The 16120-nt window shown below is 41.9% G+C and overlaps 1 protein-coding gene and 1 non-coding gene across 3 annotated transcripts in view; one reads left to right on the top strand and one right to left on the bottom strand.

Moving 5' to 3' along the window:
* Nucleotides 1-16120, bottom strand: part of GALNT17 (polypeptide N-acetylgalactosaminyltransferase 17) — a 518762-nt gene that overhangs the window by 226966 nt on the left and 275676 nt on the right. For both annotated transcript variants that reach the window (XM_060173552.1, XM_007523650.3), the window contains exon 4: nt 2293-2467. In XM_060173552.1, coding sequence (XP_060029535.1) covers nt 2293-2467 — 175 coding nt within the window. The remainder of the gene's footprint in view (nt 1-2292; nt 2468-16120) is intronic.
* LOC132533259 (small nucleolar RNA SNORA68) lies at nt 13416-13543 on the top strand. The gene has a single exon (XR_009545154.1). It is a non-coding gene; the product is annotated as a small nucleolar RNA SNORA68 (small nucleolar RNA).

Here is a 16120-nt window from a genome sequence, read left to right as displayed (position 1 = left end):
AGTATAAACAAACATTATTTGTGAAAGTAAAGTCCTTTCTTCTCCTTCTCTTCCTTTTTCTTCTTCTTTCCCATCTTCCCCTTCTTCCCTTTCTTCCTCTTCTCTTTTCTTCCTCCTCCTCCTCCTTCTCTTCTCTGCCAGGCTGGGCTAGCTTCAGGGGCGGTAGAGAGACAACCAGGGACTCATGGCTGAGCTGGTACGCAATTCAGTCTTTATTCATGTGGAATGCAGTGCAATCTAAGCTATCTCTAATCACAATCCTGCCCTTATATATCCTGAGGTGGAAGTGTCAGGTCCAAAGAGGATGAACGTAGGATAGGGGGTAGGGAGAAGGAAAAAGCATGCAAAACAGTGAGGATTAAACCAATGCCCTGGAGGCAGGGCGGTGCTTAGTTAACAGTGTTATGTAAATAGATAGCAGTGTTAAGCCAGCAGGGCAGTGCTTAGTTAATCAGGATTAGAGACAGGGGGGAGCTGGCTTACTTGCCAACATCTCCCCCTGTCTTTTTAACTAATGGCCATAGTATCAGGAGTGTGGGGTGAACAGAAACCTATATTGTACAGGCATTTTCAAAAGAACTGGCATAAGACATGGAGGAACAAATAGAAGAGCAGCAAGAACCAGTGTGATGCCAAGGGGAGGCCTGCCATCAAGGTTATTGCTGGGGCTCAGTGCCTGCACGATGAAACCACCACTTCCAGCAGTCATCTCCCCCGCCCTTTTTATTTGATAGGACAGATAGAACTTAAGAGGGGAAGGATGATAGGGAAGAGAGAGAGACATCTACAGACCTGCTTCACTGTTCATGAAGCCTCCTCCCTGCAAGTGGGGACCAGGTGCTTGAACCAATTTCCTTTCATAGAACAGTACATAAACTTAACTTGGTGCACCAGCACCTGGCCTCAGTCCTTGCTTCTTAACTCAGATAATTAAAGGACCCTGACTAGGTTATCTGACCTGTGACTTGAATGATCCCTGGCTGGTTAACAGTGATAATATATATGACCATGTCTCTAACCATGAGGACCTGATCCTGCATTTCACATACTCTGTGAGTGAGAAAAGCATTTCTTAAGCTTCACTTTTCTCATTCTAAGACTTCTACAACCAGACAGTCACCCTCATCTGGAAAACTGCCAGAGGCCTCAGCTGTAGAGACGGGCCCTCTCCTTCCCCCAGATGATGTTAAATCAAACAAACCTCTTCAATTCTGGGGAGCAGAGCCTCAGCAGTTCTCACAGAATCATAACCCACCCTCCCCAGAAAAGAGAATAGAAAATGAGTGGAAAAGACTAGAAATGAGTATCTCTTTACTTAGTTAAGGGTATTTTGAGTTTTGTCCCATGGATACATAATTTTCAGGAGAAATCATGATGCTAGAGCTCATGATAACTATTTTAATGCTATCATAATGTTAATGGTGATTATTTTAATGCTACAATAATATTAATGGTAATGATTTTGATGCTATAATAATGTTAATGGTAATGATTTTTATGCTATAACAATGTTAATGATGATGATCTTGATGCTATAATAATGCTAACACCAATGGCAATGATGATGATGATGGAGTAATAAAAAACTTCTCCCTATTTCCTGGGTTTTTAAAAACATATCTTTATTTTTATTTGCTTAAAGACTCATTTTTGTTTCTTTCATATCAGACAGAGCTTCACATATGAGGGGGGGGGCGCTGAAAATCAGAAACCACCCTGGGACATGCAGTACTGGGTTCTACCAGATGAGCTTTCTCCAGCCTTTCAAATTTTTATGTTATTTATTGTGTGAGAATTATAACACGAGAGGACAAGAAGAGGGAAAGAGAGAGTGAAAAAGTACTGCTCAGTTCTGGCATAAAATGTACTAGAGATTGACTTTTGGAGCCCTGGGCATGCAAATTCTGTGTTCCAACAGGCTTAGCCCTCTCCCTAGTCCTGTTGCCTAATAGATACTATGATACTGTGTGGGTGTGTGTGTGTGTTACATTCACAATTTCACTACTTCTGGGCAAACGTTTACATTCTTTTTTTATTTCAGAGAGACAGAGAGAAATCCCACAGCACTAGAATTTCCCCCAATGTTTTGGCTTTCCCATGTGGTGCCAGGGTCAAGCTCCTGGCAAAGCATATACCCTATGGCATAAGCATTCCTTTGTCACCCACCATCTTTGTCAAACACCCCTTCTCTATTACTCCAGTGGCTAAAGATTCCTCCACCCAAGACCAGATTCCAGCCTCTCCAGCACCCTGACTACACTGCAGGTCCTCAGTGCCTGAGGGTGAACTCACCAGCCAGCGGTGAACTCCACATGGGCATCGAAGAAGCCAGTGACCTGGCCAGTGGCTGCCTTCCATCCCTCGATGCGGGCTCGGATCAGCCCCTCGCGCTTCTGGTTGCGGACAACTTTCACCAGCCCAGGGTAGCGCTTGTGGACATATTCCTCTAGTGGGGCTTTCAGCTCCTCTGTGAACGACACAACCAAGAAGCTCCCTGAGTACCTGTGCCACTATCCCAGCCTCAGTGATGACCATGGAGCCCCAGCAGGGTCAGAGGTGACAGGAAAGTCAGCAGGTTGATCACTTCAGCAAAATAAGAAAACCCAAGTGATGTAAGGATTAGAAGGCATCTCCTTGGGCCAGGAGGTGGTGCACTTGGTTAAGCACATGCTTAACCAACTCTGAGCAGCAACACTCTCCAGCCTATCAAGGGAGTAGCTATATGGAATCCAAGCTAGCTTTTCTTTTCTTTTTCCTTTCTCTATTTTTTTTTGTTCTTAATTTTTTTTATTAACAAACCTATTAACTTTGTAGCAAATTAAATTTAGTATATTACTATCTCTCACTGAAAAAAAATTAAAGAAATTAAAAAAAAGTAGTCAGTGGAATCCAAGCTTTTCTTTCCAGGAGGACTAAACCTGGGATTTCAGTGCCTCAAGCATGAGAGTCTCTTGGCATAACCATTATGCAATCTATACCCAACCTAAGATTCTTTATTATTTATTTTATTTGATTTGATAAGACTGAAAGAAATTGAGAAGGGATGGAGAGGTAGAGAAGGAAAGAAAGAAAAAGAGGGAAAAAGAGAGAGAGAGTGAGAGAGACCACAACAACACTGCTTTACTGTTTGTGAAGCTCCCCCCTGCAGATGAAGAGCAGGGAGTTGAAACCAGTTCCTTGTGCATTCAACCTGCCTAGCCCAGAATTTTATTTTTCTCTTTTTGTCACCAGGGCAATCACTGGTGCTTGGTTCCTGCAGGGACCCACCATTTCTGGTGGCCATTTTTGTTCTTTTCTGGTTTAGATAGAAGGTGACAGTGACAGAAAGAGACATAGATAGAAAGAGAGACACCTACAGCACTGCTCCACCACTAGCAAAGCTTCACCTCTGAAGGTGGGAACTGGAGACTGAAACCTGAGTCCTTGTGGGTCCTTGTAACATACGCACTCTACTTAGTGCATACTTGCCAGCACCCATGCCTGGCTTTTCAATCCAGCTACTGCTGGCTGACACACACCTATGGGATTTCTTTTTCTGTGGCCCTTCTTCCTTTCCTGGCCAGGATTCTTTCCTCCTACTGTCTCCTTGGTTCTACTGACCAATTCCTTCTTTAAAAATTTTTTAAATTTTATTTGATTAGCAAAGAGAAATTAAGAGGAGAGGGGGAAATAGGAAGGAGAGAGATACCTGCAACACTACTTTACCACTTTTGAAGCTTGTCCCCTGCAGGAGAGGACCAGGGGGCTTGAGCCAAGGTCTGCTGTTCAGTTTCTGTGTGTTCTTGTACACACACACACACCCTGGTTCTGACAGTCTGTGTTCTGGTCACAAGTAGGTACCAGAAGCAGCATGAATGGGCTTTGGATCTTAGAATGCTCAAGAAATCTTTTTTTTTTTTACCAGCACCCGAAATGCCAGGGACAGAAAAGACTCCTTCCTGCAACAAACAGGTGGTGTAAAATAGTTTACATATATGATTTAATTTAATCCTTATAGCAACCCAGCGAGGTTATTGATTTCACTAATTAACTAGATTCATTCCACTTTGCAAACTAAGTACCAAAGCTAAGGAGGCTAACTTGTCCCAAGGTCACACACCTAGTAATGGAAGCCCTGAAATAGGTGAAATGGGATGGGGATAGGTGTGGGGTGAAGAGTGGGAAAGCGGCACATACCATTGAGCATACATATTACCATCTTCAAGAACCCAGGTTCAAGCACCCATCCAGTTCCCAACTGAAGGGGGGAAGTGTTGGGCATTACACCAGCTCCCCCCTGCTCCATGCTGCACTGCTTGATGCTGTGGTCTATTTACATAATCATTGTTTTGCCTGAGACCCGCCCTGCCTGCAGGGCATTGGTTTAATGCCCACTGGTTAGATGGAAGCTTGCTACCCTAGCACTCTTTTTTTCTCTCTCCACCCCCTCTCCTAGCCATTTCCTTTTCTGACCTGCCACTTCTGTTTCAGAAGATATAAAGGCAGTTTTTTCTAATCAATAAAGGCATTATTGCATTGCATTCCCGCTAAGCCACGAGTTCCTGGTTCCTCTCCCTGTCTCCCACGTCCCTCTCGATTGCTCACTGTCCTAACAAATAAAAAGTAATATTTAAAAAACTGAATTGTGTCTAACTCTGCAGACATAAAGGCTGGTACCTGTGTGGACTTAATCACCAGATGGTGGCTGGATGATAGCTTTCATGGTAGAGTACACATGCTACCATGGCAAGGACCTGGGTTCAGGTCTCCAGTCCCCACATACAGGGGGAAGTTTCATGAGCAGTGGGACAGTGCTGCAGGTGTCTCTCCTTTTCTCTGTCTCTCCATGTTCCTCTCTGTTTCTTACCCCTACCAAATGAAAAAAAAAAAAAAAAAACAGCTGCTGGGAACAGTGAAGTCATTCACATACCAAGTCCCAGGGATATCCCTGTTGGAAAATAAAAAATTAGAGGGGCTGGAGAAGACCTAGAATCACACTTTGGAAATGCACTTGAGAATAAGATAGGCTGAGAAGTGTACCCTAGGGGCAAGATCATATAAAAAGTATTGTTTACAAATGGGGGATAAGCATGTTCCATTTATAAATATTTATTGTGCAATCACAAGACTGGAAGGGACAGGATTTATGATTCTTGTTCTCAGAGTTATTCAGTTTCAATGTCAGAAAGTCAAATGTATTAGAGAAGGTGAGAGCTTAGAACAGAGCATGGATCCAGACAAGTAAGATTCCTAACAGGAGCAGTGACTGAAAAAAGAAAATTTCCCTTCTAAATTCAACTGAGCCTTTGGGGTCATAGAAAGAAGGAGAGGAATAGGATACCCCAGAAGAAAATTCCAGGATGGCCACTCCAGGTGGAATATGGTGTGACTGTCTTATGGTACTAAGATTTGGAAAAAGGAGAAAAATCAGACAGGTGGGGTGTAAATGCCATAAATTTACCTTCAAATGAGAGAGATCATAAGTTAACCAGGTAAAAAGCAAGACCCTTAGGCTTATTGGGGAAGGAAGTATACCGCTAAACTGAAAGTGACAAGAAACGTCTACGAGACTTTGTCATCATTAACAGGTGAGACTACCTTTGTACATTCTCAAAATAAGAAGAAGAAAAATATCCAGAGATTTCTTTTCCTTACTGACAAAAGAGAACAAAGACTCACTTTTGAAAAAATAAATGTTTATCTTCCAGTGTAATAAAATCCAATACTAAATTCGTGTAGAGCCATTTGGGAACCCTTGTGCTGCTTAAGGCTTTGGGTAAATATTAGCATTCAGGGAAGTCAAGGAGGAGAGAAGTAAATGCTGCCTGTGGTCCAGAGGGGCCCGAAAAGGAGATATATCTTTTCCTCAACAAGAAAAATGACACTGCCATCCAGGCTTAAGGAGAAGCCATTGACAACAAGCCAGTCACAGTAAGAATTAAAGCAAAAAATATAGAGAATTACAGCTATCTTCTACTTGTTAGAAGTTGTAGTTATTCTACTTTGCTTTAATGACATATCTCTACTAATACCTGATCTCACTCACCCAAAGGAATTCACAAAGGATTTTCATTTCTACAAAAGGTACAAAGAGTAAATAGCATCTCTCTCTTTCTCTCCCTTCAACATGTTCTCAACAATGGACAGTGGTCTCACCAAATATCTTTTATTTTTTAGTTTTATTTTTTGCTTCCAGGGTTATTGCTGTGGCTCATTGTAGGCACTATGAACCCACTCCTCTTGGTTACCATTTTTTTCCCATTTATATTGAATACAACAGAGAGAAATTGAGCGGGAAGAAGGAGATAAAGAAGGAGAGAGAAAGACAGGCACCTTCAGACCTGCTTTACCAATTGTAAAGCATTCCTCTCCCCCCCTCAGCAGGTAAGAAGCTGAAGGCTCAAACCTGGACCCTTGTACAGGCCCTTACCTTATATTTACACTGCCCCCCACCACAAACAACTAAACTTCTTTTCTGAATCAATATGGTTGAGTCAAGATAAAGTCCATCCAGCTCATGTGTCTGTTCTCTTATTCATAATCTTATCAGGGAAATGTACTTCTCTCCTTAAGGGAAGAGACAAATAATAAGCAGTAATAGTCAACAAACCCTTCAAGACTACTCCACAAATCTCCCCCTTCCCTCACTCATTCTGCAGGCACCAGACATGGCAAATGTGGCAGGCACTCAAAGCTGTGCTAAGAGAAGGAACCACAGCCTTCTTATTCTGCTGCTATCTCCGTGCATAAAAACCAAATGGACTCCAGCCTTGGGGCTAGGGCTTGGTCTCTTGCTTCTGGTCCTCTTCTCCCTTTGAATATTATAAACTACCTGTCCTTCCCTCCTTTCCCCCACCAGGATTATCACTGGGGCTCAGTACCTGCACAGCAAATCCCTGCTTCAAGTGACCAACTCCCACCCCTCTTTTTTTCTTTTCTTTGATAGGACAAAGAGAAATTGGGAGGGGGAGAAGGAGTTAGGGAGAAAGAGAGAAAAACACCTGCAGCACTGTCTCACTGCTCATGAAGCTTTCTTCCTGCAGATGGGGACTGTGGATACGAAGTTGGGTCTTTGGGCACTGAAATATGTGCACTCAACCAGGTGCATCATGACTTGGCTGTAAGCTTTCTATCTACCACTCATCTCCTTTTCTCTCTGGCAATCAGATGGTGCACTGACCTATCACGAACTGCTTTTAACAGACTGTGTGTTTCTCTTAGCACTCTTGCCTTTATTGTTAGTGTGAATTTAGATTTTGTGTGCTCTTTCATATTATCTGGTAGGTTGCTTTCTGGGTATGGACATACTCAGCATTTTTCCTTATAAATGAATGACGGTTGCTTCTTCAATTGATGGCACCCTCCCACTATGAAAGACTTCATAGGAATGTTCTACATAGGAGAACCTGCATGTCTAGATCCCTTGCTTTCGGTGACAGTGGAGAATAAGTCAGCGGCCCAGACCTTGTTTGTAAGTCCTGTTCAGAAGCAAGTGTCATTCTGTATGACTTTACCCATTCCCCAGAACAGTGAGTAAGTCTCACGCCACATAGATGTGAACTTGTAAGTGACCATACATACACACACACACACACACACACACACACACACACACACACACACACACACATATTTGGGTCATCTCTCTCTCAACCCTCACACAATTTTCAAGTTGTAATCATAAGTATTTTATTTCAGCCTTCATGTAAGGGGGATGAAGAGAGGTATCTAAACTTAGATGAGTGTTTCTGGAATTTTAACCTTCATTTGAATCACCTGTGGGTGAGGTGTGGTCCAAGGACTTGAATAAGCTCAGGGGGGGCTCTGGTGAATGCACTGAAGTTGGCCACACGGAGAATCCCCCCCAAACCTAGCACTAAATCAGCCCCGGTATGTTGGTATGCTTCTTAATTCTGCTTGTGAAGCCTTCTGTTTTTATCATCACATTGGGTTCGATTGTGTTGCTTGCTATGTGTTCTGTTTGCACATCCACTGTTGGCTGGGCACCCCCCTGCCTCCGGGATATTGGTTTGGTCCCCCCTCTCTGGGACATTTGGTTTAGTCCTCACTGGTTCTTGCTTTATCCTTCTCCCCGCACCCTATTGTACGCATTTCCTTGGTTCCTGACTCTTCCACTGGAGGAGAGAGATGCAGGACAGAATTGTGTTGTGATTAGATTAGATTAGATTAGTTTGTTGAACCGCATCCCCGCTCATGAATAAAGATTGAACTGAGTTCTCAGCTCAGCCATGAGTCTCTGTCTCCCGCCTGTGAAGCCAGTCTGGCGAATAGGACACCGGTGTACAGAGCACTCATCCCCACTGAGCAGCCATTCCAGAACCCCAATGTTGTCAAGGTCCATCTCAGCTCTTCCCTTTGTCCAGGTCTTCCTGTCCTTCCTCTTCCAAAAGACTGAGCTCCCTGAAGATGACCTCAATCTATATAGCTAGGGTCGCTCATACCACTTCCAAAACCACCCAGTACTGAACAGCCCTGAGACTAACCAGGTCCTCAACCAGGATCTTATGCTTCTTCTGTAACTCACTCACTGATCTTACTACTTCCACAATTCTATCAGTGTCACTTCCGATTTTTCCAGCGTCACCACCACCCTGTCAGGCACAGTCACCAACACTTCCCATGCCAGTAGCTTTTGCAGCTTGAGCATGCTGCTGGCTGGGAGTCCATGGGTTGTGACAGCTGGGATGAGAAAACAGCACATATGGCATGTTCCAATTAAAAACCCACACACATAAAAATGCTTGCCTCCAAGCCAATGTTCCACGGCATGGTCCCTACTGGGAGTCACCTAAGAGCTTGTGAAAAATGGGATCTCAGATCCCCCTAAGAATTTCTAATTTAGTGGCATCTTTGGGGTTGACCAGCCAGCCAGATTATCCTCTTGAAAACAGGAACTATTTATTCATCAGCAAAATACATGTAGTATTTATCATTCTTACCATTTAAAAACTGTACAATTCAGTGGTATCATTGTGTATTCATTATGTAAGGCAACCACTGATATCTTGTCCTGGAACTTTCCATCCTAAGCCCTAAGTTCATTAAGCCATCACTTTTCATTTCCTACCTCTGTTCAACCACTGGTAATAAAAAAAAAAAATCAGCTTTCTGTCTCAATGAATTTGCCTCTTTTGGATATTTCTATAAAAATGGAACCCTCAAGCACAAGGCTTTCACTGTCTGTAATCAGTTTTGATGGTGGTGAAAGAGTGGTGAAGTGGATTTTGTGTGGGAACTTAACCCCATTGGCCTAAAGATCTGATTTCACAATGTACTGACTTTCCAGTTAGCATACCTAATCTTCATTTTGACTCATTTTTTTAAACTCATGTTTTCTTTTACTATTACTATTACTATTATTATTACTATTATTTTATTTATTTATTTATTTATTTATTTATTTATAATCATGGGTCTGGGAGTAAATCACCATCCCTGAATACGTAATGCTAGGAATCTAACCCAGAGCCTCATGCTTGCAAGTCTAATGCCTCCAAGATGGACATTTTTAACTTATTTTTTAAATTTTTTTATTTATTTATTGGATAGAGACAGCTAGAAATTGAGAGGAGACGGGGAGACAGGAGGGAGAGAGACAGACACCTGCAGCACTGCTTTACCACTTGCAAAGCTTTCCCCCTGTAGATGGCTACTGGGGGCTCGAACCTGTATCCTTGTGCATTACAACATGTGCACTCAGCCAGATGAGCCAACACCTGGCCCCCATTTTTAACTTATTTTAACCAAGAGATAGTTGAGTTGTCTTGCTATTCTGGAAGTTCCTCCAGACTCTGTGGAGGGGTTTCAAGTGTCTCGGTGTTCACATGAGAGTCTCCCCACTGACACCAGCCTTTCTGTCATCCCTGGTAGACCTAACTTCTCACCACACCGAGGAGCCTTGAAACAGTGCAGGGAGAAACACAGTCTTCAACATCCTATGTTTCTGCAATGCCTTTGTTATGAGATATTTAAAACAAGGGGTATTTTATGTAGCTGAAAATCAGCCATGACAGAACTGTAGGTGATTATGCTTAGTAAAATAAATTAAGAGATGAAAGACAACTTATATAGAATCTAGAGAACTGAAACACATAAACTTGAAAAAAGCAAAAGAAGCAAGTAAACTATTTCTAAGACAATAGTGGTTATCTTTGAGAGGTGGGGAGATGGGGACACAGTACTTTGGTGATGGGTATACACTTCAATCTTGCAGTCTAGTAACCTACTATTAATTATAAATGAAAAATAAAAAAGGGAAAATCAGCCATTATATCACAGAACAGAAAAAAAATATGAAAAAAATTGGATTTTTCAAGTATTCCCCAATCAACTAAATATTGAACTTGACTAGCAACCCCTACATGTTTTAATTAAAATTAATTGATTTAATTTAAATGATAGATATGCAGACAGATGCCAGAGTTCTGCTCAGCTCTGGACCATGGTTTTGCTGGGGAATAAACTTGGGACTACAGAGCCTCAGGCATGAAAGTCTTTTTGCAAAACCATTAAGCTATCTCCCTCAGCTGTGCTTTTGCTTTCTCTTCTCTTCTTTCTTTTTTATTTTTAAGAATGGGGGAAATCCTAGTTTCTTCTCTGTCAAATGGAGATAGTGGATTCCAGAGATTAGTTTGGATTTCTCAAGATATTAAATTAACAAAAATTGGAGACTTCTTTTAAATATAAGATTAAAATGCAAATCATTTGTGAATCTTACAAATTGCATGTAGACACCTGTTAAGGACCCCTAGAAGATCTTACAAGATCTCAAGAAATAAGCTTCCTCAGTGCCACAGCAACTAGATCCTGGTGATGCTGATTCCATGGATGTTCCCTTTCTTGGTGGCAACCACTACTTCCAAAAGAACTCAAATACTATGACTGCCTTCATCCATGATGAAATTTTTATATCCCTAAATTGCTGACCACACTGACAGTCAACTATGAAAAACTTCAGGATATTTTTTCCCTTTTGTTGCCCTTGTTGCTTATCACTGTTGTTGTTGTTACTGCCATCACTGCTGTTGGATAGGACAGAGAGAAATGGAGAGAGGAGAGGAAGACAGAGATGGGAAGATAAAGAGAGACACCTGCAGACCTGCTTCGCCATTTGTGAACTGACAACCCCTGCAGGTTGATCTTTATACCGGTCCTTGTCCTTCGCACCATGTGCGCTTAACCAGCTGCACCACTGCCCAACCCTCTTCTTTTTAATTTTTATAGGAAAGAGAAATTGAGAGAAGAGGGGAAGATAGGGAGAGAGAAAGAGAGATACCTGCAGCACTGCTTTACCACTCAAGAAGCTTTTGCCCTGCAGGTAGGGGCACCATTTTTGTTTTAACATAAACTAAGACCCAATTAAGTGTCAGATATTGAAGCTTTATTAAGTACTGGGTCTGTTTCACCTATAGAAACACTTTTAGAGGGCTGGGTGATGGCACATCAGGTTAAATACACATGGTGAGAAGTGCAAGGAGCGGCACAAGGATCCTGGTTCCAGCCCTGGCTCCACACCTGCAGGGGCGTAGCTTCACAAGCAGTGAAGCAGGTCTGCAGGTGTCTATCTTTCTCTCCCCCTCTCTGTCTTCCCCTCCTCTATCCATTTCTCTCTCTGTTCTATCCAACAACAATGACAAGAATAATAATAACCAAAACAATGATAAAAAAGGGCAACAAAAGGAGAAAAAATAGCCTCCAGTAACATTGTGTTCATAGTGCAGGCATAGAGCCCTAGCAATAACCCTGTAGGCAAAAAAAAAATCTTTTAACCATTCTAATAACTCTGAAGTGAGTATTACTACTTCCACTTTATGGATAAAGAAGCTGATCTACAGAGAGGTTAAGTCACACTATTGATTCAGTTATGTACCACTGTTTCTCTTTGTGTTAAGGAATAAAGAAAACCTCAACTACTGTTATAGTTGAAACTTCTTATAAAGAGAGCTCGAAGCAACATCACTCACCTTCATTTGCAGGCACCCATCTTCTTTTGCATTCTCCTATATTGCAGGGCCTACACGAGGGAGGAACTCTGGACTAGAAGGAGAAGTCTACTCTACTCACTAAAAAGAAGACTAATCTGTGTATTGCACCAAAGTAAAAGACTCTGGGGTGGGTGAGGGGTAGAGTTCAGGTGCTAGAACATGAGCAGAGGATCTAGTAGGGGGTTGTATTGTTATGTGGAAAACTGGGACATTATATATGTACAAACTACTGTATTTACTGTCAACTGTAAAACATTAAACCCCCAATAAAGAAATTTTTAAAAAGAAGACTTATTAAGTCTAGAACAGCTGCACCGATGAGTACTATCACAGCCTTGTCCAATAAAAAACCTTTACCACCCTAGGCTATCAGTCTTCTCCAGTGGACTTTCATCTACTAATAGAATAGTCCAATAGAATAGTCCCTTCTAGTCTCTCCCCTTCCAACCTGAAATCAAGCCCTGCTTGAAGAACTCTAAATTTGTCTATGAACCATCACATCCTAAGCTGCAATTTGTTTCTCTTTCCAGATAAACTAATTTTCCTTCATAGAATTATTAGGTTGGGGCCAGGAGAAAGCATAATGGCTTTGCAAAAGATTTTCATGCCAGAGGCTCCAAGATCCCAGGTTCAGTCTCCAACACTAGTGTAAGCCTGAGCTGAGCAGTGCTCTGGGCTTTGTCTCTCTTTTATTTCTCTCATTAAAATAAAATAAATATTAAAAAGAATAAGAACTTCTAGGTTAGGTATCCATGGAGTCAGAAACTAAGAAGGCAGAGACCATTTGACAGTATCTAAAATGATGGAGCCCATGAACAATGATTCACCAAAAAGACAAGATAACAGATACCTAACATAAAGCCACTTACTGGTGGCCTGTGAATTCAGGCAGTGTCCATAGTGGACCTCTGTGAATCATAAGGACTGAGCTAGCCTGCCCAAATAGGAATTGGCCAATCCCCTACAGTGTGTCTTTGTGTGTGGGAGGGGCACTAAAATACTTTGTAAACATGGAGGTCCTTGACCTCAGTGAAGACCTACTCTGCTTGTCAACCCTTTCTTGACGGAGAAATATCCCAAAGACTAAACATATTTTCTCCTCCATGGGCAGTGATTTTTCTCATGTCTGTACTCTGACATGTATCTTTTTTCTTTCTTTAAAAATACTTATTTCGGGAGTCAGATGGTAGAGCAGCGGGTTAAGCGCAAGTGGCGCAAAACACAAGGACCAGCGTAAGGATCCCAATTCAAACCCCCTGCTCCCCACCTGCAGGGGAGTCACTTCACAGGTGGTGAAGCAGGTCTGCAGGTATCTATCTTTCTCTCCCCCTCTTTGTCTTCCCCTCCTCTCTCCATTTCTCTCTGTCCTATCCAACAACAACGACATCAATAACAACAATATCTACAACAACAATAAAAACAAGGGCAACAAAAGGGAATAAAAAAATAAATATTTTTTTAAATATTTATTTCAAACACAGGCGCTAACAGCAATGGGTACCTCATCACCTTGGAGGACTTTCTGTGCCTTTCAAAGTGAATTTAGAGGTTCTGCACACTCCTTGGGATTAAGTAGATCAGCAGTGGGAAATTGAGGACTGTGCCTTCCCTACACAATATATGTATTTTATCTCTCTCTCCATATGTATGTGTCTTATACATATTAATATATAATCACAGTATATGATGTAATCATTCATATATATATATATATATAGTTCTTAGAAAAGTCATGACTTTTCCATGTTTTTCTATGCAAAAATGAGTCATGACTTTCAAAACAACGATATATATATATATATATATATATATATATATATATATATATATATATGTACTAGCTGTAGCAAAAGCTGTGTGTAATGAAGGGCAGGAGGGAGCAGGGCAGTAGCCTGCCTGGTTAAGTGCACATAGTACTAAGCTCAAGGATCCTGGTTCAAGCCCCTGGCTCTCCACCTGCAGTAGGGATACTTCACAAGCAGTGAAGCAGGTCTTCAGGTGTCTCTGTTTCTCTCTCCTTCTCTGTCTCCCTCTCTCAATTTCTCTCTGTCCTATTGAACAAAATAGGAAAAAAAAGGAAAGAAAGAGGTATGATTTGGTGGTATAACTTAAAGGAGTATTTTCCTGCAGCTATATATTTTTTATTTTTTGTAATTTTTAAGAGATTTATTTAATACTAAATTACAAAATTACAGGATAAAAAGGGTATAATTTCACAATGTTCCCACCTCCAAAGTTTTGTGACCCTATTCCTTCCATTGAAAACTATAGTAGATCTCCTAAAGTCATAGATATGGGCTATGTCTATATGTGTTATATATATATATATATTATTTTTTATTATTTTATTTATTTATTTATTTATTTATTTATTTATTTATAAAATGGAAGTATTGACAAGACCATAAGATAAGAGGGGTACAATTCCATATAATTCCCACCACCAGAACTCCGTATCCCATCCCCTCCCTTAATAGCTTTCCTATTCTTTATCCCTCTGGGAGTATGAACCCAAGGTCATTATGGGTGCAGAAGGTGGACGGTCTGGCTTCTGTAATTGCTTCCCTGCTGAACATGGGTGTTGACAGGTCGATCCACATTCCCAGCCTGTCTCTCTCATTCCCTAGTGGGGTAGAGGCCTGGGGAGATGGGGCTCCAGAACACCGTGGTAGGGTCGTCTGCCCAGGGAAAAATGTTCCTATCCATGACCACAGAATGCCAGATCAGAGCTACAGGGATGGAGAAGTTACATAGGCTCCTGTGCTGAATATGGGCCTCAGGTCAAATTGATGGGGTTTACAGTTAATAATATTTATATATTTTCCCATAATTGGGATCTATTCTCTTCCCTGATGCAGCTTTCTAGTCCTTTTTTCCAACTATACCTATATATATTTTGCTCATTTTTCTACATTCCTGCCTTCACTTCCTTTCTAAGTCTTAACTCCACCTACATTTTTTTTTCTCTATCAGATTAGAGGAACAGTTTTCAGCTGTCTTTTATATCTTCCCTCTACTGTCTGTCTCAGAACTGATTTCTCTGTATCCACTGTGCCATTTGGACTGGTGGCACTAAGTCTGCTTCAGTTCCCTCGGAATCTATCCTAAAGCTGACTGCCTGAGAGCCTGGAGCGTGGTGCTGGGGAGGATTTGACTTTGCACATTCTCTGGAGTGCATCTGTCTTTTTAAAAAAATGTTTTTATTTATTATTGGGGGGGAGAAATTGAGAGGGGTGGGGGACAGAGAGAGACACAGAGAGACACCTGCAGATTTGCTTTATCACTCATGAAGCTTTCCCACTGCACTTGGGGGCCAGGGGTTTGAACCTGGGTCCTTGCACATTGTAATGTGAGAACTTAACCAGGTGTGCCACCACCTGGCCCCATGGAAAAATGTGTATTTTTAGGGAGCATGCAGAGGCACACTCAACTTGAGTGCATGCACTACCATGTGCAAGGTTTGAGCCCCTGCTCCCCACCTGCAGGGGGAAGCTTCCTGAAGCAGATCTGCAATGATCTCTCTCCCTCTCTTCCTCCCCATGTCTCTCAATTTTTCTCTGTCCTATCAAATAAAGTAGAAAGAAAATAAGGGAGGGGTGGGCAATGGCCACCAGGAATGATAATTCATAATGCAGGCACTGAGCCCCAGCAATAACCCTGGAGATAAACAACAAGTAAACATTTTTCTAATTGGCCTGGGAATTGAAGTCAGATGTTTGCCTCATTTCTCCAGATCAAGCCCATACTCTGCCTCATGGTGTGTGCCTTCTTCTAAGTATATGCTAAGTCAGTCTATATTCTTCACTAAAAATCTTCAAGTGTATCCTGTGAATTCTTTCTCATGGTAAGGGAAAAATCCCTCAAGCAAGCCAGTACAGAACAGCTGACTACTTTTTCTAAAGTTGACAAAGTCAGGCCATTTTGCCAATGATTCCAGTGGATGTGATGTTCTGAAAGCTGAAGTTGTTGGGCAGCTCATGGAACTGGATCTCTGGCAGCTCTGACGCCTCCCTACTTCTGCTCTGGGCTCAACACAGGTCATCTTTCCAGCCCTCTTTCCGCTGAGAGTTAAAAGTCATTTGCAGAAAAGAAGTTCACTGGCTAATGAAGCAGCTCAAAAGGGCTAGGGCAGCCAG

This window comes from Erinaceus europaeus, chromosome 15 (genome assembly GCF_950295315.1).
Source record: "Erinaceus europaeus chromosome 15, mEriEur2.1, whole genome shotgun sequence".
NCBI lineage: Eukaryota > Metazoa > Chordata > Mammalia > Eulipotyphla > Erinaceidae > Erinaceus > Erinaceus europaeus.
Note: the sequence above shows the minus strand (reverse complement) of the source record. Positions and strands in the feature narration are given on the sequence as shown.